General features: G+C 43.5%; 1 protein-coding gene across 1 annotated transcript in view; it reads right to left on the bottom strand.

The window, feature by feature from the left end:
* Positions 1-24,281, bottom strand: part of unc79 (UNC-79 domain-containing protein) — an 87,049-nt gene that overhangs the window by 33,706 nt on the left and 29,062 nt on the right. The window contains exons 21-38 of the mRNA XM_084582231.1: positions 22,753-23,004; positions 21,431-21,607; positions 20,306-20,483; positions 19,123-19,295; positions 18,571-18,719; positions 17,179-17,336; positions 16,476-16,657; positions 15,520-15,721; positions 13,550-13,726; positions 12,602-12,736; positions 11,197-11,318; positions 10,356-10,415; positions 9,613-9,695; positions 8,638-8,680; positions 6,690-6,872; positions 4,959-5,097; positions 2,548-4,052; positions 688-1,152 (exon numbers count right to left, since the gene is read on the bottom strand). Of these exons, the coding sequence (XP_084438357.1) occupies positions 688-1,152; positions 2,548-4,052; positions 4,959-5,097; positions 6,690-6,872; positions 8,638-8,680; positions 9,613-9,695; positions 10,356-10,415; positions 11,197-11,318; positions 12,602-12,736; positions 13,550-13,726; positions 15,520-15,721; positions 16,476-16,657; positions 17,179-17,336; positions 18,571-18,719; positions 19,123-19,295; positions 20,306-20,483; positions 21,431-21,607; positions 22,753-23,004 (4,383 nt within the window). The remainder of the gene's footprint in view (positions 1-687; positions 1,153-2,547; positions 4,053-4,958; positions 5,098-6,689; positions 6,873-8,637; positions 8,681-9,612; positions 9,696-10,355; positions 10,416-11,196; positions 11,319-12,601; positions 12,737-13,549; positions 13,727-15,519; positions 15,722-16,475; positions 16,658-17,178; positions 17,337-18,570; positions 18,720-19,122; positions 19,296-20,305; positions 20,484-21,430; positions 21,608-22,752; positions 23,005-24,281) is intronic.

Raw genomic sequence — 24,281 nt, 5'->3', positions numbered from 1 at the left:
TATGTGCAGCGCGGACCCGGTTTCACTTCAACAGGTGTCATAGAAGGTCGTCTTCTTGGTGCCACCGACGTGAAGAAAGCGAAGCAGAAAAGCCGGCGTGGTACGCCACTGCCGGATTTCATTTCCTGGCTCCGGGGATCCAATACAGCTGCAGCAGTGGCCGAACATGCCAACGTGATCGGGCCAGAAGGGAGAGGGACGACGATGGTGAAACCAAAACAACACGGACATGTTGTACTCATTCCTCGCATAACCCCTACTCTTACCACAATGAAAGGTTTTCCCCGTGAATGGTCCATGAAATGCATGCCAAGTAACAAATTTCGATGTTGCAAAATTTCAATTTCATGAAGTGAACAGTGGATTTTACCGATTTTGTTATATCGAGGTTTAACTAGATGCAAAATAAGAGCTCGTGATGTTCCAGACCTTTGCACACATGTGAAACCTGTTAACAGAACCACTGCTGACATACTGTTTGACCGAAGCAGAGGTGCGGTGCTAGAGGAGATAGTCTAGCTTAAAAAAGCAGTCCCTGTTGGCAGCCCCTGCCAACTTGGCCCCATTATGTGGTATCGTGACCTATCGACCTATCAAAAAACACTATTGAGCATAATTTCATGTTTGTTAGCACAAAAATGCGAAAGCAACAGTCTTTCACAACACCTCTTTTGGAAGGCCACTTACCTCCACAGCTTGGACGTCAGGAAAAGTGAAAATGTGCTCGGAGGTGGCAAGCTGTACTCGTGCCAGGAGGTCTGGATCGCTGCGCTTTGCAACGAGGTTGGTGTCAGTGCTCTGGGATCGCGTCTTGAGTCGGCGAGCAGGCGATCCGGGGCTGCTGCGCGTGTCCAGCGGTTGCCTTGAAGGCATTGGCCCCACGGGCAGCAGCCTCTCTAGTGATGGGATCTCAATGGGTCCAAGAGATGGAGGTCCAAGGAGCGACCCGCTGAAGTGGGCTCCTGGCCGTGTCTGCATGCCCCCGCCTCGGCTGGCCTCCAGGAGGAAGACGTCGGCTTGTCTTGGCTCGTGTCGAAAGCGGAAATCGGCTCCGGGACCCAGGCTGCCCATTGAGAGCTGCTTGGGCATGAACGGCTTGGGACCCTTGGGCTGTGGGCCAATGGGCAGCAGGCGCTCAGGAATTGGCCTCACCTGCGCGTGTTGACAATGAGTGGTTAGCATTCCATCGCCATTTAATGCCTTAATAACCATGCAGACAGCTGTAACAGAGGCAGAGCATTTTATTTACTTTAATTTATTTATTGGGTATTTGCATTGCCTTATGGATTTACAGAGAAAGAGGGGGGATACACAAAAATAGGGGCACAAGGGGACATCTGCAACTCGGCCGGGCCATGTCACCTGCCACCTACCAACTGCCAGAGGCTTGCTTGCGATTTTTCGCTCACAACACCGACAATGTCAGGTTTTCTGGAAAACAGTGTCTTCAATGTGACAGCCTTAAAAATAACACTGCAAAGATATGGAGAGCCTCAAAGACATCATGCTTGTTCATTACCATCCCAGAGTGCGTCACAACATAGACGTTCCTGCATTCTATGTTCCCCACTGTGATTATTACATCGAGCCACTTGACGTTTGTTCTGTACACATATGAATTGCTTACTGTAAAGCCATAGAATGTAGTAAAAGAGATTTTTTTGCAGCACGAGATAATGTGTATTTTGCTACAGAGGCGACATTGTTGCTTTGAATGCCAAAATAATTTAGAAAGCACCCCCCCCCCCCCAAAAAAAAAAAAAACATTTGAAGAAAATGACAAGGATTGATGTGCATAAAATGCGATAGCATTCTGCTCATCCTTTGTTCTCACATTCTTCAGCCTAGAGCATGTACTGTGCCACTAGGATCACTACCGCTACGCTTCACAAAGTCACTAAAACCCAATCATTATCATTACCTGTCACTAAAATGTTATTACCAATTTATCAAAGCCAGTGTTCTATTATTGGCTGTGTTTTGCTATTGCCAGTGTTTTATTATTGCAGGTGCCCCAATACAGTTGTTTTGTCTACAACTGGAGTTTTATTCTTGCCGGCGTTTCTGTGTCGTCCAGAGGTTTCACACACCAACACCAGATGGTTTTCACCTTCATGCCACTTTTAAATGCTATCGCATTAAAAAAACAATATGGCTAGGCCATGGTCATCCCCATCAATGTGAAATAGGGCACCACAGGTGAACTTGAATAACACATCGCGGGCTAGTTGATTCATCTCAAGGCAGAACAGTGCAAGCTACACAGGGACAAGAAAGGAAGACAAGACTCTCACAGCGCTATCTCGTCTTCCTTTCTTGTCCCTGTGTAGCTTGCGCTGTTCTGCTTTGACACCACCGATACATTTAGCAATAAAACACTTGTGTCAAACGTGGCATACTTAACTTGCTTTCAGTGATTCAGATTCTTTGTGCTTCTGTGCCAGTCTAACTTAAGCGTAACAGCATTCAGTCTGCTGCAGACCAAGAGTGAACCAAACTTACAGAAGAAGAAATCAGAATTCAACTGCTGAGCAGCTGTGCACTTACCATGAGTGGCTCCAGCACAATGGGACCATGTTGCCGTTGCACGGTGCAGGCTGGCGGCAGTGGCCGTGGCACTGTCACCTGACTGCTCTCCGACCTGGTCCTGTGAACGGTTTCCCTCGGCACGGCACTGCGCAGCTTGGCGGTCAGCATGTCAAGGGAGCGTTGGCCAGTCGCCGGTTCCTTGACATACACGCCCGGTGGCTTCGGCTGCGGCGCTGGCTCTGAAGAAGCCTTTTTGGGGCTCGCTGTTGTCTGCTGTAGCTTTAAGTCTTCCGTGACCTTATTATCAGCGGCTACCTCTTTCAGCACTTTCTTTGGAGACTTCACAGTGGCAGAGGGGGTGACCTCTGCCAGGATGGTGTCCTTGGGAGGGCTAGGTTTTGGTGACCCTGCCTTGACTCTCAGGGAGCCAAGGTCGACAGCCCCCATGCGGTGGATGCGAGGCTTGGGGGATTTGCTGGGGCTCATAGAGGGGGAGCCTATTTGATCTCCATCATCAATGTCGGTGGTGGACTTTGAGGTAAGTAGGGCACGTTCTTTGGGAACCGTCGTCATTGGCTTTGCATCTAGAGACACTACGTTCTTGCGAGCAGATGCAAACGCAGCTGCCGCATCCGAGGTGGCTCTCGCTTCGAAGACCTTCTTCACAGCCGCAACTTTGCCCTTAATGTCACTCGGATGCACGTCGGGGAGGCGAATCTCCGGCCTCGGTTGGGGAGATCCACACTTGCCAACACCCGTAGCTGTGGCAGTTTTCTGTTCTTGCGGGACACCGGAAGAGTTCTGCCATTTGGAAGGGCTCTGCGATGCCTCTCTGCACCTGTCGTCGACAGCCTTTGGCTCTGCATCTGTTTCCTTTTGTTCGGGAACTGCTGGTTGTGCGGGTCTCACGGCGGGTTTCTCCATGGGCTCTGCCACCGACTTCTCAAAGTGGACCAATGGACTGTCCTGTCCATCCACAGCCAATGGCAGAGAGGAAGTGGGTTGTGCATCAACAGGAGTGCTGCCTACGAGCACTGGTTCTTCCGCCAGCTGCCATGATGGATCAACGACTCTGATCGATTCCTGTCCAGGTAGGACATCTTTGACCACTCTAACTCTTGCTTGCTCGGTCAGCTCGGCCATTGGCACAGAGGGAGCCAAGGCCTCGAGCTCCCCTCCAAACTCTGCCATGTCGGAACTCTCCGACTTGGGACTCTCAGGGATGGCCTCGAGCTCTGGCTCTGCTTCGTCCTCATCTCCAGAGCAGCTGAAGTCTGCCATTTTGAGGGCCTTCCATTGCGCTCGATCTGTGGTTTCCTTGCCAGAGCGCAGTATCTCACGTGTAGCTTCGCTTGTGTCATGTGTGTCTCGCATTAAGGGCTTGTGGTAGCTGGCCTTAGTCTCTGCTGTGGTGCCAGCCCCAAATGCAAACCGGATTTCATCTCCAGCAAGGCCAAGGTCAAGGGGAGTGCTCCCATCATGCTCTTGGATGTTCTCAAGGTCAACAGAAGCTGTGCTCAGGTCTGTATGAACAATAACAAAAAAATTAAGTATTAGTGAATGGTTTTCCAGGAAACACAAGTTCTGTGAGCAAATTTTCGACTACCTTACATTTGATTTTGATAGATTACACTAACATACTTTTCTTTCTTGTGCATGGACATATTAAAAGCAGTGCAATATGTGCACTGAGCAACACTCCTACAAAAGCTGAGACCTGAGGTCATTCGCGAAGAAAATTGAAGAAAAAGAACGTGTTTGGAGGATGCAAAGAAAGAACTGCATGAACGAGAAATTGACGAATAGAATACAATAAGACACAAATGTGCGCAGTTCTTTCTTTGCATCTATTATTAACCAACCAGCTAGACTAGTTCTACTTTAGAGAGAAATACCTCTGTTCATTTGAAATGTAGGCTTTTGTTTAATGCTGCACCTCTGTCATAATGCAGTAGTGCTGTTATACTGTAATTTTTAGGTCGCATGGACTTGCACTCCTAGCCATCACACACAGTCAGTGCTGATAACAGACACAGGCGGCAGCTGCAAACATGCGCCAGCCGCTTAGCATGCACAGTTAGCACCTTGTGGAAATGGATCATGTGGGCCGTGCTCACTCACACCTTTGCAACTAGTTTTCTGCTTTGCTAAGGAACTGATGAGCGCAAACAGTACACAAACCACGGAGGAGACACAATGGCAGTTTCTGTGTATGGCAGTTTTCTGTGTAGCATTAAATTTACAAATCTCGTGAAAAAGGTGGATTAGTAGTTCGGTGTTTCGGCTGGGAGGCTAAAACATTAAAATGCGAGAAGGCCACCGGTTGCAAGCCCACAAACAGCACGGTTCAGATACACAATCTGTGCTTCGTTTACGTAATTCCCGCAACGCATCAAAAGAAATGCACCCTTAGTGAGTCATGTGCTCACCTCGAGAGCGTGATGGAACTGGACTCAAGAAAGGCTCCGGAATGCTCTTGCATTGGTGGTTCTGGGCGTCGAGCGTATTGAGCAATATGCGCACAAGCATTTGCACCTGTCTTGATAGCGGTGGCACCCCATAGTCAAACTGAAAAGCAAGGGATATACAATGACCGGACAGTCGACACTGTGTGCCCACAAAGTACTGCTTTGGAGCCTCTATCACATTTCAGGCACTGAATCTGCCTTTATCACAAAATGTGGCGCCCTCTGGAAGTGGTCGAAAATTCGTCTGCTACTGGTTGAAAACGTCTTTGGGAGATGCAGCCGCCAGCGAAATGACAGTGTGTGTTCTTGACAGCTACCGCCATCTATCGTATACGCCTGTCCCGAATATTAACTACACATGGCCTCCGAGATCAGCTACAGCTGCGCCGATAGCAGAGGCCAAGAACAGCGCATGCGCAGCTGGGGTTGGTGGTTTGTTTTCAACCAGAGGAGAGGCGTGCCTGCGCAGAGCAGCCTTGTGAAAAAGGCAGACACACCTTGAAACGCATTGAGAGACACAAAATGTTTTTTCTTGGATCACAAGTAGATTTCAAGGCAACGAATAACTAGAGCACTGACTATGATTTAGTCTGTATGGGCAGTCACGACACTTTGGTGTTATCTAAAGTTTGTCTCCTAAGCCTAACAATTAAGAGAAGGTGTGCCATGCTTGCATGTGTAGTAAGTCAGGACAGTTGTGCTGTATTATCAATGCCTTCAAGCAGCCTCTGGATGCAATGTCAGTAGGTGAGGAAATACATATTGCTTTTCTTTGGCTTAAGCAAGGCCGCAGTTCATCTTCCTCCTCAAGCTTAGTCTTCGGACGTGCATCCTCTTCGTGCTCATAATCACTGCATTCACGTCGCTGTGCTCGGGCATTCTGACGAACATGCCAAAGCACACACAGGAAGTGGGATACAGACACCCAGTAGCCACCGAACTTGGAAAAGTGAGTTGGCTTGCTCCGGCTTGTCTGGGCAGAGTGGAAAGGGCCAGGAGCGTGTATGCCATCATTTTTTGGCATTTTATATTACTGATGCTAGGTGCCTATGGTATGATCATAAGTATTTTAATCGCAGAAGTCGCTATTGTCAACATTTCACTTTCATAGCTGAACAGCTATGAGTGTTACGCAAAAGAAAAAAAGCATGTAAGATGCACCATGGTATATGATGTACTAGCAAAATTTTTCTGTAAAAGTCAAGTCTTGTCTTGTACACCAGAAGGTACAGTAGGTATCTGGACAAAAGGTTGTTTATGTGCAACATGACTGTGTCAAGGCACCTGATGTTGAGCAGCACATTAGGTAGTGCCATTCGTAATGAAAAGTTACAGAAGTTTTAAACTGTAAAATTGTTACTAACACACCACACAGCCATATTACTTTATTGCATGCATAAACAAACACAAAGCCTGATATGTGTGTTATAGCTGCTATTACTGAAGCTGTAAGTGCAGACTTGGAACCATGGCAATCAAAACATGGGAAATCGTCAAGGGTTCAAAGAAAGTTTGTCTGGTCAGGCATGGTAGTATGGTCCTTCGCCTTGTGCGCCCCACTGTGATCAAGGAACCTGTATGGGTTTCGTAACATCTTTTTACATATTGACTTGGCCAGTGACCGTAATTCTTATTACCAAAAGATGGGAAAAGAAAGAAGGTCCTCCCATACTGGGTGTTGGCAGACTGCACCTTGTACAGAATGACGAGGACGGCCATGAGCCACGAGTGGCGGGCTGGTGGATCCAGTAGCCAGAGTGAGTAGCGGGGTGACACGTGCTCGTGGGAGTAACGCTGGGGTGACGGGCAGTAGATGAGCACAGGCATGCAGGTGCTGAGCAGCACATTGCCAATCTTGAAGTTGTAGTCCAGCACCTATGCAGCAGCAGCAAAAAAGGGCGCTCATTATTGTGGGCCCACCCAGAAGTCGTGCACCAGCTGCTGCACAACCTGTACAGAGCATTAAGAAAGCCGCTGACGATGACGCTGTTTGACCTCTAATGACACATCAGTTTCTTAGACCAACTTACGTCGTGTTGAGTAGTGGATATATAAACTGTATCTTTCCTTTGTTAAACTGGGCTCTCTTGATGGCATTATAAGGAGGATAAAACTCCTGTGATTTCTAAACGCTTCAAGAAAATGGCAAGGGTGATGCTGTTAATAAAGCAGTCTTTATAAAAGAGAAGCATGGAATGCATGGGAATGTTTTGTGAATAAAAAAAACAAACAAAGCTCTAGTCAAAGCTTACTGCCTGACGTGCTCTTCACTTTTGCACTAAAAGACTACCGCAGCTTTTCTTGCTTTTTTTCTTCTATAACAGCCAGCTTCTAGATCATGTGCAGAGAGCAGCTTAGTCCCTACAACTTGAAATCAGGAAGAAAAGCTTACTGCCCAACTGTTAACACAGATAAACAGAAACATCATAGTGTAACATATAGTAAGATGACCAGAATGATAATTAGAAACAAAAATCTGCAATAGCACCATAACATGTATGCAAACAGAAATCTGCAATAGCACCATAACGTGTACGCTTTGTATATATTTTTTAATACACTTTGAAACTTCAAAAGAAAATTGTGATATTTTTGTATGACAGGCACGAATATAAATCCTAGAAGAGCCCGCCGTGGTGGAGCCGTGATTAGGGTGCTCGGCTACTGCGCCCAAGGATGCAGGATCGAATCCCGGCCGTGGTGGCCGCTTTGCGATGGAGGCAAAAAGCCAGGCGCCCGTGTGCTGTGTGATGTCAGTGCAAGTTAAAGAACCCCAGGTGGTCAAAATTTCCGGAGTCCTCCACTACGGCGTCTCTCATAGCCTGAGTCGCTTTGGGACGTTAAACCCCATAAACCAAACCAAGTGATAAAAAAATAGCCTTTCTTTGTTGGCACAAAAACAATATAAAGCTATGAGATTTCACTGCGAGACAGAAGGGGTCATAGATAGCGTTAAGAGAGGTTCACGAAGCTGACTTTCACCTTTTCCTTAGCCACAAAATGTGAGAAGTGAATGGCGCTGGCATATACATCGAGAAAGTACATACACACTACAAGCTACATTCCTTGGTGAGCGAAATTACATTGCTTTGAAGCTAAGACAAACTGACAACTGTGTATGCAGCACATCATGCAGATATACCAGGTACATTTCACTGATGAAAGCAAGGACTTGACCTTTCTGTCATCTACTTCAGCTTTTCCCACTTTCACTACATAAACTACTCAAAAAACATTTTCCTTTTTTTAGTAACTAGATTGCGTAGTATATATATATTAATGCTGATTTAAACCCTGACCATTGCAACAAATGTACAATGATTATAAATTTGAACTAAATGTGCCTACACCTACATAAATGTAACCACTAAGATGCTATATTAGTGCTTGCTATTTAGCTATTAAAGCTGAAATAACAGCAGAATTCTTCCTTTAAACCTTACCGTTTTCACATTACTTAACAGTGACATGTTCCCTTGAGCTTAAGTCAACTGTAAAAAGAAAACTAAAACTAGAGCCAATACAAGTAGAAAGATCGCTTTATAGCTAGTGCTTGTACAAAAATAGTTGATTAACATCTGAACAAGGTTTTATATGAGAAAATTGTTAAACAGCTACTTGCACAGGACTTGTAACTTACTTTTGGCATTGATGCAAGGAAAGCATTGAAAACTGGAGATGCCCTAGAAAAGACAGACCGATAGACACCAATAAATGAAACACATAGGATACTGGCACTATATACTGTGCAAAAATGGCATGAATATATATGTCTGAAACCTAACCACAAAAACATGACGTTTTCATCACTAGCTGTCATAACTTGTCGTTTTCATGTCCTCATCATAGTGTTAAATGAGGCATACATTGCATATTAGAGTCCCATTCGTGCCTCCAACTCCGTACCCTTCATACGTATACAAACGAATACAAACTAACAAATTGTTATTTTTTTGTTGAATGAGCATTTAACTTAGATCATGAAACAGCAAGATATAGACTAGTAATATAGTAGACCCCTTAACTCCTCCTTTTGCTATTGAGACCTTTTATTGCGTTAGTAATTTTTTGTCCTTTGCCTTTTATGGTGCCACTTTTTTTCCATTGAAAATGAATAATTTTTCACCCTAAAATGGCCAATTTGTAAGTTTTGCAGTGCTAAATGGCAGCAGCCAAATTTTTTTGCATGGATGCAAAACATTTTGTACGAGGTCCCTCAACCGGCAGAAAAGTAGCATCGAAATTTCGCGACCTGTTGAGCAAACAATCGAAGGCCTTTAAAATCAATTTTTGTTTCAAAGATACACATCACTCTTGAAATAGAACAAAAAAAATTCCCTTATTACTAGTGGCAAAATTTGCATGCCTAAAAATGGCATACGATGTGCAACCCGATTCACTGTTTAACAAGATATTTACTGTGTTTGCTATATAGAATAAAAAAAACATCATCGCATTTGAGGCACGAAAAATGAAAAAACGAAGAAGTCAATGCCAGTTAAAGCATACTTTATAAGTTGCAAGTCTGTTCTCTGTCCATAAATGTGTACAAAGTGTACTGTATTAATAACGAAAAATTTCTCTCAACTTAAAAAAAAAAAACACATGAACATACCTCAACTTATTTGGCGACACAAGGAAGCCCTTCTCAGCTTGGCTGTATCCCAGGAGAATGTTGAGGTGTCGGAGGACTATCAGCTGAAAGGTTAAAAAATTAAGGTCCCTTAGTAGCAACCTTTAATAAAAGTAACTTCATAAAAATGAAAACAAAAATAAGTACATTCTGAGTGTCGTAAAATGCCAAAAAATATGGCAGCGTCATACATTGCAACTTCTAGCTGACTAGCACGCAATGAACAACTGTTACCACTACACTAAATGAGGTTTAGTGGCAGGCATTTATAATTTAATACTATTTATAATTTACCGAACCACATTATATATACAAACATTATACATTATATTACAAACCACCAAATATGTTAAAGAACCTAGGTGGCTAAAGTTAATCCAGAGCCCTTTAATCCTCTAGCCATTCTTTAAGCCTCCTCTTAATCCCCCACATCCTGCCATAGTTTGGGCGTACAACCTGAGAGAGGAAATCATAGCACCTTTATTTTTCCCACAGCCAATTATTACTGAACATCTTTGAATTGATAGATTACTTAAATAAAGAGTATTTAATAAATATGTTTTCTGAAATAAACAGTTCAAACGGTACACTTGTCTTGTGAACATTTATCCATTTCTTGCATTACACTGCATTTGATAAATCATGTAATCTAGACACTAAACAGGCCACCAGCAAGTTCTTCCAGAGCAAATCAAGCAAAACTGGAAAGCAGAAAGTATGCATACCTGGTTTCGAGCCATCGCTTTCTCCTCAGTCGGGTGCGACTGGTCAGGTCTAGAGAGAAACTTCAGGTTGTGAACGCAAGAAAAAAAAGCAGCAGCAGAAGAGCAACAAAACAGAGCAAACAGAAAAGGAGCCAACCAAAGAATATAAAAGGGGGATAGAATCAGAAAAGAAAAGAAAGTATTTCAAACAAGGCATTTTTTTTTTTTTTTTTAGGTTTTCAAGCATCAAATAAAGTCAAATTGCCATGGAGGAGGTGTAGATAGGAAAGGAAAAAAAATTGAGTCCACAGTCAGTAACGAACTTGGACTGCCAGAAAATGCAAGTGAATGCCCCACACACGAGAGCAAGTTCCTTCATCTGCCAATATGGCTACGAGCTCAAAAATGAAACTAAGCAGGTGTAAAAGAAACTGTGTAAAATGAATGAAAACACATTACAGGCACAAAGTAAATCTTTGGTCGCTGCAAGTACTGCCCACTGCCCCAAACTGGTATCAATGCCAAACCCTCCCATTTAAAACCTTGGTTCTGGTCGCTGCCACTTCTTATATATCAACTGTCAATGAGCCATTTCATTACTTCATAGCACAAATTCCAGGCAAGTATTCATAACCAATATTTCTTCAGCACTTGCATATAGCAACTGCACGCCTCCGCATGCTTTGTACAATGATAAAACTCCCCAGCAGTGGTCAGCAAGAGATCACCAAAACTAGAATAGTGTTGAGATTGAAGAACTGAATGAGCTTTTCACATGCGACCTCGGCATAAGTGTGCAACAAGAAACACAATAAAACCCCCACACATATGTGTACTACACGCGTAACAATACCGCGCTGACCTCCATGAGTAGGAAGATGAGCAAGTGGAGCGTGTCCTTGTCGTGGTCTTCCATATCCATCACTCGGTGCACGACGTGCAGAAAATGGCCTTCTTCTTGCGCCATATCTTTCAGGTTACCATCTGGGAGGGCAGATAAAAACAGTAATGCTAGCTGTGAATGGTTTGGGGCCACTGACACACTATGAATACTGTTACCCTCTTCACAATGTATACTAGCTTGTCCAGTGATCTGTACACATTATTCGTACAACATTGTCTTACAAAAGTGATGATGATGGCAGTGCAATCAACTCTCGATAATTCAAACGCAGTGGGAAGCAAAGATTTGCTCAATTGATGTGGAGTTTGAATTAGGGGCAGCTTCATTTTTCTTTTTTACTACACCTGACATGGGCAGGGACAAAAGCTGCATTTCGACTAAGTCAGAAATCTGAATTAAGTGGGTCCAAATTAAGGAGACTGCGATGCATGCTGGCTACAGGGCAATATTTTCAACTTTTAATGCACACTTAATTGTACAAAACACAGCAAGAAAGCATGCACAGCTACTTGTTGTAGCAAGGAAGTGCTTTGTAGAGAAGTCATTACAAAGGACGCCTAGAAGAAACAGCAAGGGGCAGGATTGCCTCAGATGCCCAACGTTTAATTCAAGACACGCTAACCATTTTCTCTGCAGCTGCAACTATGGGCCACACCTTTTATGTTTAAAGTTTATACCTTTTTGCTTAAAAGGTGTAACGCCACACTTTACAACCACAAAAAAGCAAGTAAAAAGCGTTTTCAAGGCACTTTGACCTGATTCATGCAGCTGATGTCCGGCTTTGAAACTATTTCAATCATTATGGCTGGTTGCCTGCGCTGTGCACTTTTCCTAAATAGCTTATGCCACGAGAAAGTGGCTGATCTCCTGCTGCCTAAGATGCTACTCATAAAACGTCTAAGCTTTCTTTCCAAGAAGCATAACCACCGCATTGCTGTTAATATGCACTAGCATAACCATAACCTTTTAACTTCACATGCTCTCTTCCTGATTGAACTGAGCTGCACCCATACAAAGACAAGTGCTTCAAATGCAGTTATTCACACTTTTACCAGCAACAACAAAAAAATATATAAATAAACTGTTACTTTACTACTTGGCTACTGTTACAGAACCATACTTTATTCGTTACCATATCTATTCCTTCCAAAAGTAATTTCTTGAACCTGAAAATGAGGATCTTCACAGAAAACACATGCTTGGACAAAATGCGGGAAGGTATATACGAAGAAAAAAAAATAGACAGAAGAACGATGGAACAGCCAGCACAACAACTAGGTGGTCAAGGGTATAACCCACCAAACAACACAATAGCAGCAAGTGTCACACAAAACACATGGCATGTTTTGTGGGTGTTGCTCACCTGGAAAGAAGCTGTTGGGGAAGTGCTGCATAGAAGGGTATCCACTGAAAGTTCCAGCAGCGCTCATTCGAGAGCTCTTCCTCTTGAGCACAGGAGCGGAGGACTGACGCCCATATATCTTCTCTTTGTCCACAACTGAAAAGAAACAAAGGACCAAATGCAACAATCTGAAGCTAGCCAACACAGGTAAGCTGAAGTTGTTAGTGTAGCAGCTACTTTTGTTCACCCGACTAGCCACAAAAACCACTGTAGCATGCCCAGGCAAGAAACACTAACCAGCAACTTTACTCAGAGAAGAAATCAGTGCCAGTGTCTTGCTTTGTCTCGAAGCAATTTTTGCATTTTGCGCATAGCCCAACCTGCTGCATTGCATTCAAGCATTATCATCTGTCTGTGCAACAGAACCAAGCTGATTCCAGGGGCGCTTATATTGCAATGCGCGTTAGAGTATGCAAGAAACAAAAGATGCAGAAATTCGAAGAACAAGGATTGAACAGCCACATGACTGTAACTGCATTTTCATTATTTTCTTTGCTTGCTACTCTTCCTGTCCTTTCACAAATGATGAAATGGAAATAGTGCACATAAAATAAATCAAGCATTTCGCATTATGGTATTTTTGATGACCGGTAGCTTGATAATGGCCATCTTACTAAGTTTCTATTTCAGAAACAATGATTTTTGTAGCAACTCCCAACACAATCACTTCTGCTATGAATGTCGTGTCACATATTTAAGACTCTTTTGTCATACTTTCGGCAAAAACTCTTTTTCAGGGCAAAAAAATTTTGCCATACTTGGACTTTAAACCCTCGCCAATGTTTCATGGTGGCCATCTTTATCAGTTGCAGTTGCAGCCCAGCGCTATGCACCAATAAAGACTAGTATGAGTGGCCAACCTCAGCCTGGCAAGCGGTGCAACAAGTGCTAACGGCAACAAAGACGCACCCATCTTGTCCTGGCGCGAAATCATGCCTCCAGGGGCAGACATAGCGCGCTTATATGGCCATTTCGTTCCAAGGCTGGCTGTGAGAGTGCGGCCAGCCCGCGTCAACGACAGAGCCTCGTGGGCTCGGTTCAGTTTGCGCTGGAACACCTCGCTGTTCTTGTTGCTGTTCTTCAGGTCTGCGTCACACACACGAGAGAGGAAAAACAAAGTGCATTGTCTTAACCTAGGAAGAGACAGGTGCCGTACAAAATTGCAAATACTGCTACTAGATGTAAAAAAAAATCCAGATTTACCTGCCCACTGCTTTCTGTTATTGGCTTTCTCACTGAGACCTCCAACAAAAGTTATATGCAATGTTATATGCCTGCCAGTTGCACCTTTGCATAAAAGCAGCAGCTTTACGCAAGAATACAACTAGCCACTTGCTATGAGTCCCAGAGTTGCTTTGTATTTTGTGTGATATGGTAAAAATAAATACAACAACAACAACCCTTGAGAGGGTGGTCATCTCAATTCAGAAGGTAGATTATGGCAGAATTTTTAAATTGGGTTCAGAATTTATTACAGTAGAACCCCTTTACAGTAAAGTCACTAGAACTAGTAACAATCTTTACTATATCAGGGTCCTTAACATATCAGTCGTTGGTGATGACATGGCTCCGAAGATGCAGTCTGATGATTAAATGGCTATTTACTAAACACGTTTTGTCGCTTTAGAAAAATACCCCCCCCCCCCCCAAAAAAAAAAAAAAAAATACTGCAAAATACCTTCCATCCCTCTGTTATCATTTCTTTGTGCAATCTTTTTTTTAGTTACATTTTTTTTGTTTACATTCCATGGAAGTACCTCTTCAGCATGAATGCAACATGGCTATGAATACAGCCGAGTTTGATTTCATGTAAAAACCAAAGCCTTGCATTAACATGGCATCATATCCCACGGTTTATACTATTATTTTATATGATAGATTAAATGCGCACGACAATCAAGCGCGGCAAAGCAGTACATATTGTGCTTCCCCTTGTTACCGCTGCCTCATGTTTCGTGCCGCACGGTGCAGTGATTATTCGGCTGTTCTTTCTTTCCCTATTTCCCAGTGCACTTCTGCTCTCTTTTACTTTCTGAACGAGCCGCGCCGCCTCGTTTCTATGTTCGTAACCAGTTTAGGTTTTTTTTTCCTACGTGCCGCACGCTTTCCCCTACGACTCCAAGGACTATGTAAACTTGGCTTCTCCTCACAGTTCATACACTTAGTGGCAAAGCCATTTTTAAAAAAAATTCGCCTTGCACATGCAGTGATGTCATTTCGTGAGAAGTACAATGCCGCGACCAGATGAACTTTACTATAACCAATCTTTATCAAAAATGTACTTACTATAAAGGGAAAAAAATGTACAGTCGCCTATGGAAGACCAACTAGACTTCCGTTTAACTTTACTATATCAGTTTTTACTATATATGAGTTTACTATAGCGAAGTTCTCACTTAAAACATTTGAATAAAACTACATCTGAAATTTTTCTAGCCAGTAGTAACATGTGACAATTTAAGAAGGGCACCTGTTATGATGTTTCGAACATTCTAAATTGTTATCTTCATCCAACATGCAAAACCATTATGCTTGGTGCACGCTTCGTAGAAACTGTAATTAAGAAATAGTGCATAATCAAGAAATGGTTGAAAAATGATGACATAATCCACGATGCCAAAAAGTGCTAAGCAGAGGTGGTGCCTCAATCCAGTGGCCGCACTTTAAGAAATTTCCTGTTGTTTAATTACACGTCCTTATGACTGCAAAACATTCATTTTTTTTGCATGCAGTATAAATACTACTAAGATCATAAAAATATAGTTCATATTCATTTTTAATTAAAAAAAACACTCTCTCCATTAAATCTTACCACTACTCTTCATATGGTATACAGAGGGAATACTGTGAACAGAAAACCACCCAGGCCACTGGCGTACCTCGAGTGTAACTGATCTCGCCACTCCTCTCGAGGCTGATCTGAGCCTCCATGAAGAGGGCGTCAAAACGGTTCAGGAAAAAGTCCCATGTGAGGAAGCGCCGCTCGCTCAGATGGCTGTACAGCTGGAACACTGTCTGCAATATCATGGGTCGATCCAGTATCACCGTGTCAAACTGCGCCTCCAGGCACCACACCAGCAGCTGTGCAAGAGAGGGCACAGAACCAAAAACAATGTCACCTCTGGGTCAGGCTACTGATACAGTGTCACAATAAGAGGCAAGTACAGGCTGTTAGCCACGCTAACTTTTCCTCTACTCACAGCACATGATGATGAGTAATAGGTTGTAACATGACAGCGTTAAATGCCCTACTCTACAGAAAATCTGGTCCTATCAGCATTGCAGGAACTGCAAGTCAAGTCAATCCCGCTGCCTCTAAGCCACGTTCAAACGGCTTGGTTAAGAGAGGATTTGTATCTATCATGCGTGACCTTTCCCATAATGTGGTAACTTACAACTAAATGCTAATGAGTACGCGTGAGAACTTAAAGGCATAAATTTAGTGATTAGCGACTAAGCAAGTAGAAGAATGCATGGACGCAAACAAGGATTCGCAAAAAGGGACCACAGATGGGAGTCATTAATGCTGTCGCATCATGCCCTTAAGCTTAAGTAATTCCTACACTCCGAAAAGTTGCAAACTTTAATCCTTTGGCTGTCAAATACTCCGAAAAAATTACCCCCAGTGTCAAATCTTTTTAAACGCTATGTGTTTAGCGCAGTACTTGTACGGCAAAAACGCCGCGGGACAGAATGCGGCCGCAGTACCCGTACGGCAAAAACAGTCCAAGGGTTAAAGACTGACTAGGGTGGATATCCCATTGGGGCCCTCATCTAGAGCATAGGTTCCTTATGCTAGAGCTGCATCTATCCTATATGTGTACGCACACCTCACCTTGAGAGATGCTGTCTTGATGCTGTCCAGGGACAGCAAAGCTCTCTCCGCCACTGACGCCTGGATGTCGTCCAGGCAGTGGACCAGGTAGGAGAACGCATTGGCCAGCGATGACTGCAGCAGTGGGCTGTTCTTCACCGTATTGGGTTCCACAAAATGCGCTATCATGGTCACTTTCTCCACTGCATCATCAGGAGAGAATAAATGAAAAGGAGAAGCATGAAATGTCACACTTCTCTTCAAGTTTTCACTACTGTTTAAGGAATACCATGGGAGCCTGATTATGAAAGAAGAATGGGGCCAAAGACAAGGCAATTCATCTGTACAGTCATCCCTGTGCCACTGCTTTCATTTTTTGGCAACTGGTCTAATTAATAAGTCCTTAAATATTAGCAACTCACCAACCCACTCGCCCAGTTATTATTACAGTGAAACTATGCTAATTAAACCGCCTTAATCTGAACTTATGGCTAATAAAGACTCCCCTTATTTCACACTCCACTAAATTACAAGAAATTTGTGGTCCCTGTCAAGGTTGACATTACTGAGAGTGAATCATACTATACATCGTCATGTATATATTTTTTTTATACACACAATAAAAAATAGTGGCAGAGAATTTATGACACACATGCAGTAGGGTGAACGACATAAGCTACCAAATAGAATAACTTCTGTTGTGTTCTTGACTGTTTGCACTAACCAGCAGCGAAGCGGTCCCTCCAGTTCTCGCTGTGAAAGTCAGCCTCAACCGCCTTCCAGAACATGTCCATGCCACTTGGAAGCGTCACACAGTGCAGCAGAAGCGGCACACACAGGCGAGCGATCTGAGAGAATTCTGCCTGCAGTAGCTTCCACAGGCTGCACAGAAAAAGGACAAATGTAGAATAAAATGATTCTGGACAGATGCAACATAGTAAATGGCTCCACTCAGTCACTGCCTGTAAGGTATTACAGAACACACTACTAATTCATTGATGCTGGCCACTAGGCTTGGCATTAGCTCATAACAAAAACCGCAGAAAAGGGCTCATGTGCAAGGAAAGGATACGTCCAAATACTGAAATAAGATTACCACCATATTATAACGTGTCTGGTCCTAAAATGCCACGCCATGAACTTGCATGGCTACCGTACATGCAAATGGGAGCTCTAGCAATAGATGCCGTAAAAATAAAAATGGTATCTGCCTACCTAAAAGCATAGTTAGTCAAGTTTTATGTTTCTTAATGAAAGGAAAAGAAAAGAGAATATAGAGAACTCGGCAAAGAAGGTGAATGAAAGGCTTTTAACACTGGCTTACTAGCAGCTCTTTAGGAAATGCTCAGTATTTTCATAGGGTCTGGTTAAGTTTACGCAGCTTAACGTGTCAAAGTGACTAGGGCTATGATGGACAGCGTAGCAAGACTTTTTTAAATGTCCACTGACATCTCACAGCACATGGGCACCTTGCTTTCTGCCTCCATCTAAAAGTGGCTAATACATTCGGGATCGAACCCGTGTCCATAGGATCAGCAGTTCAGAGCTCTAACCACTGAGCCACAGCAGGGAGGCCATTACTTTGAGTGAGTTGACAATTTGATGCATTGCAGCAAGAAAATTGTGAAAAATAGAAAAATCATATGTCAATGTCAATCACTGCCTGCAGTAGCAGCGTTGAATCAGCAGAGGAATATTGAGACAAAAATTATGTAAGCCCAGCTGAAACAATTACAACATGATGCAATGATGCTGTACACACAATAATGCGTAGGCCTGCTGCTCACCTCCGACGATTTATATTACACAGCGCAGTGTTCGACACAAAAATTTGTGCAGGATATGAAGAATAAGCAAATATGAAAGCTACTGCGGGCACAAGTCGTATTAGCTGTAACATTCAAATTCCAAAGGTGAAAAGAGAAGCCGAGACAAGCTTTCTGCCAATGGTTTAGCGGCACAAAACGCAAAACAGGAGTTAAGAAGTAAACGAAAACAATTTTTTCACGAAAAGTCTAAGTCACCTGCATGCCTATCGAAAAGAAGGCTACCAGGTAAAGGACAGAAGAAGGTACCAACACAAGGCAGCATATGAAAGAGCAATAGAGAGACCAACTTCGCAACCAGGAGATTCTCTTGGCACCAGATGAGGAAGCCCCGGTGGTCATGGGCTGCTCGGTTGAGCACTTCCGCATGTAGGCTCAGCAGTTTGAGGCACGTCAGCAGGTGGTACAAAACATCGGCATCCTCATGCACTGCCATCTCCTGCAAACAGATAGGTAAGTTGTGCTGCTCGCTCAGCCCCGCCTCAAGAACCAAGAACAAAATGCGCTTAGAGTGGTTAGATGGCAGACAATGATAACAATCTAGCTCAGAGAGTACTAGACTGAGTAAATGTATCGTCAGATGACCATATGTTCCCTAAAGGACAGTTTCACAACTAGGAGAGCAGTTTCAACAATGACTGAGCATGTCAGGCTGGAGCTTTAAAAAAACAATGTTGCCAGGCTGATTAGTTCGCCCGTAACAGTTCTGTGCTTTACTTTCATTCGTACCTGAAAGAGTTTCAGCACTTACACTGTTATGATTGCTAATAACACTCAGTGAGAGCTTCTCCAAATAGTACCTCGAGAACCTTTGCTTTTGAGCAAAGCTCATACATTTGTACCTTCAGCAACACATAGACGACTCGAAGCTGAGGCGGCAATTCATCGATAGTGAAGCGAAATTTCCCTTGGCTGGTGTGCCAAAATGATGAGTCCTCAGCTGGCTCAGGGGCTATCACAGCACGATCGTTCTCATCGACCAGGGTTGCCGATGCAACAGTGCATTTTGCCTCCGCTGCAGAATTGAAACAAAAAAAGAAAAGTTTGTGTCAGTTATGGACGCACTGGAGACAAAACCACAAACTAAAAACTAAAACTTTAGACCCAAATTTGCATTTCCATGTGTTAGTCATGAAACGCAACAGTACGCAATTGTAACGAAAGCATTTCCCCAAATGTGCAGCAGAATGCGAACATAGGAAGGTCATTGAGGATTAACTAGAGCATCCAAATGCCAAACACCTTGGTTTCAAGCTGGACCACACTGCCATTCACTCCAAAATGGCAATCATGAAGTCTTTTTCAGCGTGGACATTACAAGTTTGAGTCGAGTGGTGGGAGTGGTGGGATTGTAAAGTTCAATTTTCTCAACAATACTAAATGCGTCTATTTCTCCTGGTCAAACCTCACCATACCTAGAATGAGCCCTTTAATTAATTTTTACCAAGAACAACAATTAGGATGGAGTTGCCTATAGGGTGCTTTAAGGAACACTAGGACTGTAGGTGTGCGGTCAGAAAGACTGCCATGAAAAAAGCTATAGAGAAGTTATAGCTGTATTTATTTAATGTTTGATTAATTATTGGTTCAAAAAGCATGAACTTATTAAGTGTAGGCAAATAAGCAACGTAAAAGGAGACCCTTCTGATCACCAAACATATTTGGCTTACAGCTGGCCCACGTTCCCATGCATTCCAACTTGGCTCGAGGTTATTGCAATAGCTCAAAAAAATGCTGCAAACATTTTGAGCATGCATAATTTATTCATGTGTATGCTCAAAAAAAAAAAAAACACAGCAAGAATAATAGTAAGCACTTGCATAAAGGGACAACTAAGCAAACCTTAGGGGAATGAAATTTAGTAGTAAACCAAACTACACAGTTTAATCAAGCATAATTGTTACAAAGGTGAAACAACATGCTTTCCGGCTACACAAAGAAGCCACTTTGCTAATTTGATCTGAAAGTCCAGAAGCGCGAATATAAGCAACTGGATGCCATTGTAACGAAAAATTCGGCCCTTACGAACATCATCTTCAGTGAGTGTGACGGCCCGTGCAAAGGCGGTGACCACTTGCTCTGTGGGCATGATGGCAACTGTGTCCAGGTGACCAGCACACTCTTCATAGGTGGCCGTCATCAAAGTCTGCACTTCAGTAGGTTGGGAAACTGGTTCTGCTTCCACCACCGAATCGGGGCTCTCCTGCGTGTGGAAACAGCACCGGCTGCTTCAGACCAAGAAATGCATGACATAGATCCTTTTTTTGCATCAAACTTGTACAAGCAGTGAGTAAAGTGTACTCCTAATGTACATACACCTAATGCATTAGAATGATTCGCTTGGCAAGTTACTCTCGATGATAGTGAACAACACATGCAAGCACTTCCGTACACACACTCAACATTATTCGCAATATACAAACAAGACCTATGTACCACAAAAAATACAGAACGTTCATCGCCGTCAGTGTAAAACATTTTCACGGATCTAATTCCTCAGAAATCCCAGATGCCTGCAATGACATGCCGCATACACAGTTGCCAATCACTTTTTCTTTATTTTAAAATTTCAGATGTCTAGGACATTTTGGAAGTGTCACAGAACTGTTCATAATACCACACTGTCTTGCTTCTTCAAAACATTTTCTTCCCATTCTCAAACTCGAAAAATGTCAGCAACTGTATGCATGCCTCACAAACAGTGCAGCAAGTCAGATTATCATGCAGCATTTAAACTTACCAGAGAAGCAAAACTGCAATTAAAAGTCTACGAAAAGGCCTCCATGTGCTGTGCGATGTCGGTGCACGTTAAAGATTCCCCTGTTAAAGATCCCCAGATGATCGAAATTACTCCGCAGCCCTCCACTATGGCTCCTCTTTTTCTCTTTCCACTTTCACTCCCACTTTCCTCTCTTCCTTTGCACAGTTCAGATGTCCACAGAACAAGTGTGACAGATACTGCGTATTTCCTTTCCTGTGAACCAATTATTATTATATTATTATTAAAAGTCAAAGTGCAGCAGAACACGTACGTGGCGTTTCATGTGGGCTCACAGTAAAATTGTAAGCACTGCCGCTTTTTTTCCTCACAACCACCAGCTGAGGCACTGTGCTTGCACACACAGCAGCAGAGAACAGATGAAGGCTGACCTGGCTTTCAGGGACAGTTGGTATCGCAGGCTCCTTGAAGGCTGCCATAGGGGCTAGGGTCGGCTGGGTCCTGTGCGGAGGAGTGGCTGAAGAGGACTTATGCGGGTCATCCTTGATAAGTGGCTTGGGCGAGATGGGAGGGTGGCTGTTGGCCACGTTTGACGGATCTGTGGGGATCTGATACAAAAGTACTATCAGTATAACTGTCCACAGTACTATATTCTTGATGCTTAGACAACAGTGGCAGCACAAGCAAGTAATACTAACAATGCCAGTGCAGCCAAGTGAGCAACAAAAAGTGCATAACAAATACTAGATAGTAGTAATGAGCACAACAGCCTGATTAATACAGTAAAACCTCATTTTGTTTGACATAGCTGAAATTCATGACCTAAAATATCATCAAAACCGCATGCAAGAGCAGTGCAGTTTAGTCAATGAAGAAATGGCGACTCGGGCGATACTTATTGATGAAATGGGGAAACCTTTTCCGAAACTTAAGCTCTGTTTAAAAGGTGCTCATGACAATTCCAGAGAGAGTAAAAAAACTCGAGCAACGGTTAAGTTTGCTGAGAGATGGTGTGTCAGAGTAAAAGCTATTGCTGTTTTCTCCACCTCCGTGAGAGCTAATACGAGTGAAGGATAGTTGCTGCAAGACTGCAACCATCCGTGTTGCTACTCCCAGCACCATGTTGAGTGCGAGAGGCGTAACACATGTTGGCCACCTAGCTTTCAACCCTCCACACCAGTCTACCTTCTATTGTGCTACTGATGAATGCGATATAAAAACACTACAGTGCGAGATAAAAGCGTGAACAATGGCATGAATGCTTTTCACGTCACCATTAGTCACGTGCCGCATAGCAACGCCTGCCACCTGTTTCTGAGGAGTTGCCATTTGGCACTAAGCAGTTCGATATATCCATTCTAGGGCAGACCACGCTTCATACATAAAGTGAAAATTAAATGTGTTTATCAAAAATACTATTTAGAAGAGTTTGATATACCCAATAATTCGTAACATCCACACTTCTTATTTCGAGGGCAATATAATGGCTCTTGGTATGTTTGGTTGGCCGAAAGCTCTCACATTAAGTTTGATTGTATTTTATAGCACAACGGAAAAAAAAGAAAGGAATGAGGGAACCCTGGTATAAGTACTATCGATGGCACTCGATAAGCACATACACGCAATGAGGACACAAATATACACTGTTTGATGATGAACTAATACAACAAAATTTTGGCTCACACCTCAGGAATTCAGTCGCATTTAATGCTGGCCCCCTAACTTAGTAGGATTGGTGGGCAGCACTGCTTACGTCAGCCATGGCGACTTCCATGACGGGGCAGAAGAACTCTATGAGAGCCAGCACCAGCTGGTACCAGATGGCAGTCATCTCACAGAAGAGGCACGCCACTGGCACTGGTCCGGTTCCACCACCAGCGCAGCCAGTCTGGCAACACTGGTGCTGCTCGCGCGGAAGTCTCAGCATGGCGTGCAGGAGAGACAGGATTTCACGGGCCTCATTCGTGGCCAAGCCCCGGTGAGCAGTAATCTCTTGAAGCTCAAGCTGCACAACAACGATGAGGTACACTGAAGCAAAACTTCAGCAGAGACACTTAGAACTGGCTACATGTATGAGAACGAAAGTTCGTTCACAAAATGCACCACCACGCGACCAGTAGCACAATGCACTCTGCACCCTTTCTGCTTCTCTGATGGTGGCCTCCCAGCTCCTCCCACTCTAATGGCACACTCCCCATTTCTCCCTCCATAGTTGCTATGGTAACCAGTGAAGCACGACGAGGTTTTACTGCTGCCTCAGACGCTTCCTGTCCACACCACTCATGAACCAAGAGACACTTTCAACTTAGAAACAATTCCTTTAAACTGCATCCCCTAAAAATTATGTAAAAATCTTTTAGCTTTGGAAGGTGTCCAAAACTTGCAAGGGGTGCTGAGGAACCCCATGTGTACAAGGCTCCAACCCTTCCTGTTTGATATGCCAGCAAAATAAAGCATGTGGATGCAGAGCCACTAAAAAAGTGCCCAAATTCAATTAACAGCAGCTGGCTATATGTGTTAGGGTTGATCTATCGAGTACAATGCCCCAAAGCTACTATTAGGGACAACATCATAGTTAGGGGCTCTGTGCACTGATTCTTTTTTAGTGCGTACTGTACGCATGGACACTGCTTTTCACCTCCATCGAAGAGCTGCCACCATGGCCAGGACTGAACCCATGAGCGTCCCTATTACCGAGCTATTGTGATGCAGCGCCATACAGGGCATCCTGGTCAAATGTAACTAAGATTTTATTAAAGAAGGTGTGTTGCAGCCTAGTTAAACGAACTGAAAGCTGTTGAGATTTGCATGGCCTAGTCTCTAGTATCTTTTCATTTTCCAAACTTCATTAACTAATAAAGACAAACTGATTCATTATTGGCTTGGGGAAAATATTGTCAATGCAAAAGTTGTAGATCATATTGAAAAACAAAGCGGAATGCTCGCATCAAGGTTATATTGACACAAAATACCCTCTTTATTGCCGTTCAACAAAAACTCATGCAATAAAAGAAAGCTTCCCTTTAGCACCTCAGATTAGATAACAATATCCGCTTTTCTCATAAGCGCTCTCCCCGACGAAGCTTTGTGTGCACGCTGGGTGAGTGGTGTGATCGAGCAGCTAGTTATGTGATGGGTTTTTTTGAAGGACAATAAATAAACCCGCGTAAATCTTAGCTTGATGGATACAATGCAGATAGCCATTTTTCGAGACGGTCTACAAATTATGCATCACCACTTTGTGCCTCAAGTCAATGACTAAAAAGTTGGCTAATTAGTCTT

This window comes from Amblyomma maculatum, chromosome 10 (genome assembly GCF_055883805.1).
Source record: "Amblyomma maculatum isolate TAMU_Amacu chromosome 10, ASM5588380v1, whole genome shotgun sequence".
NCBI lineage: Eukaryota > Metazoa > Arthropoda > Arachnida > Ixodida > Ixodidae > Amblyomma > Amblyomma maculatum.
The sequence above is the reverse complement of the archived record's forward strand: the minus strand, read 5'-3'. Positions and strand labels throughout refer to the sequence as shown.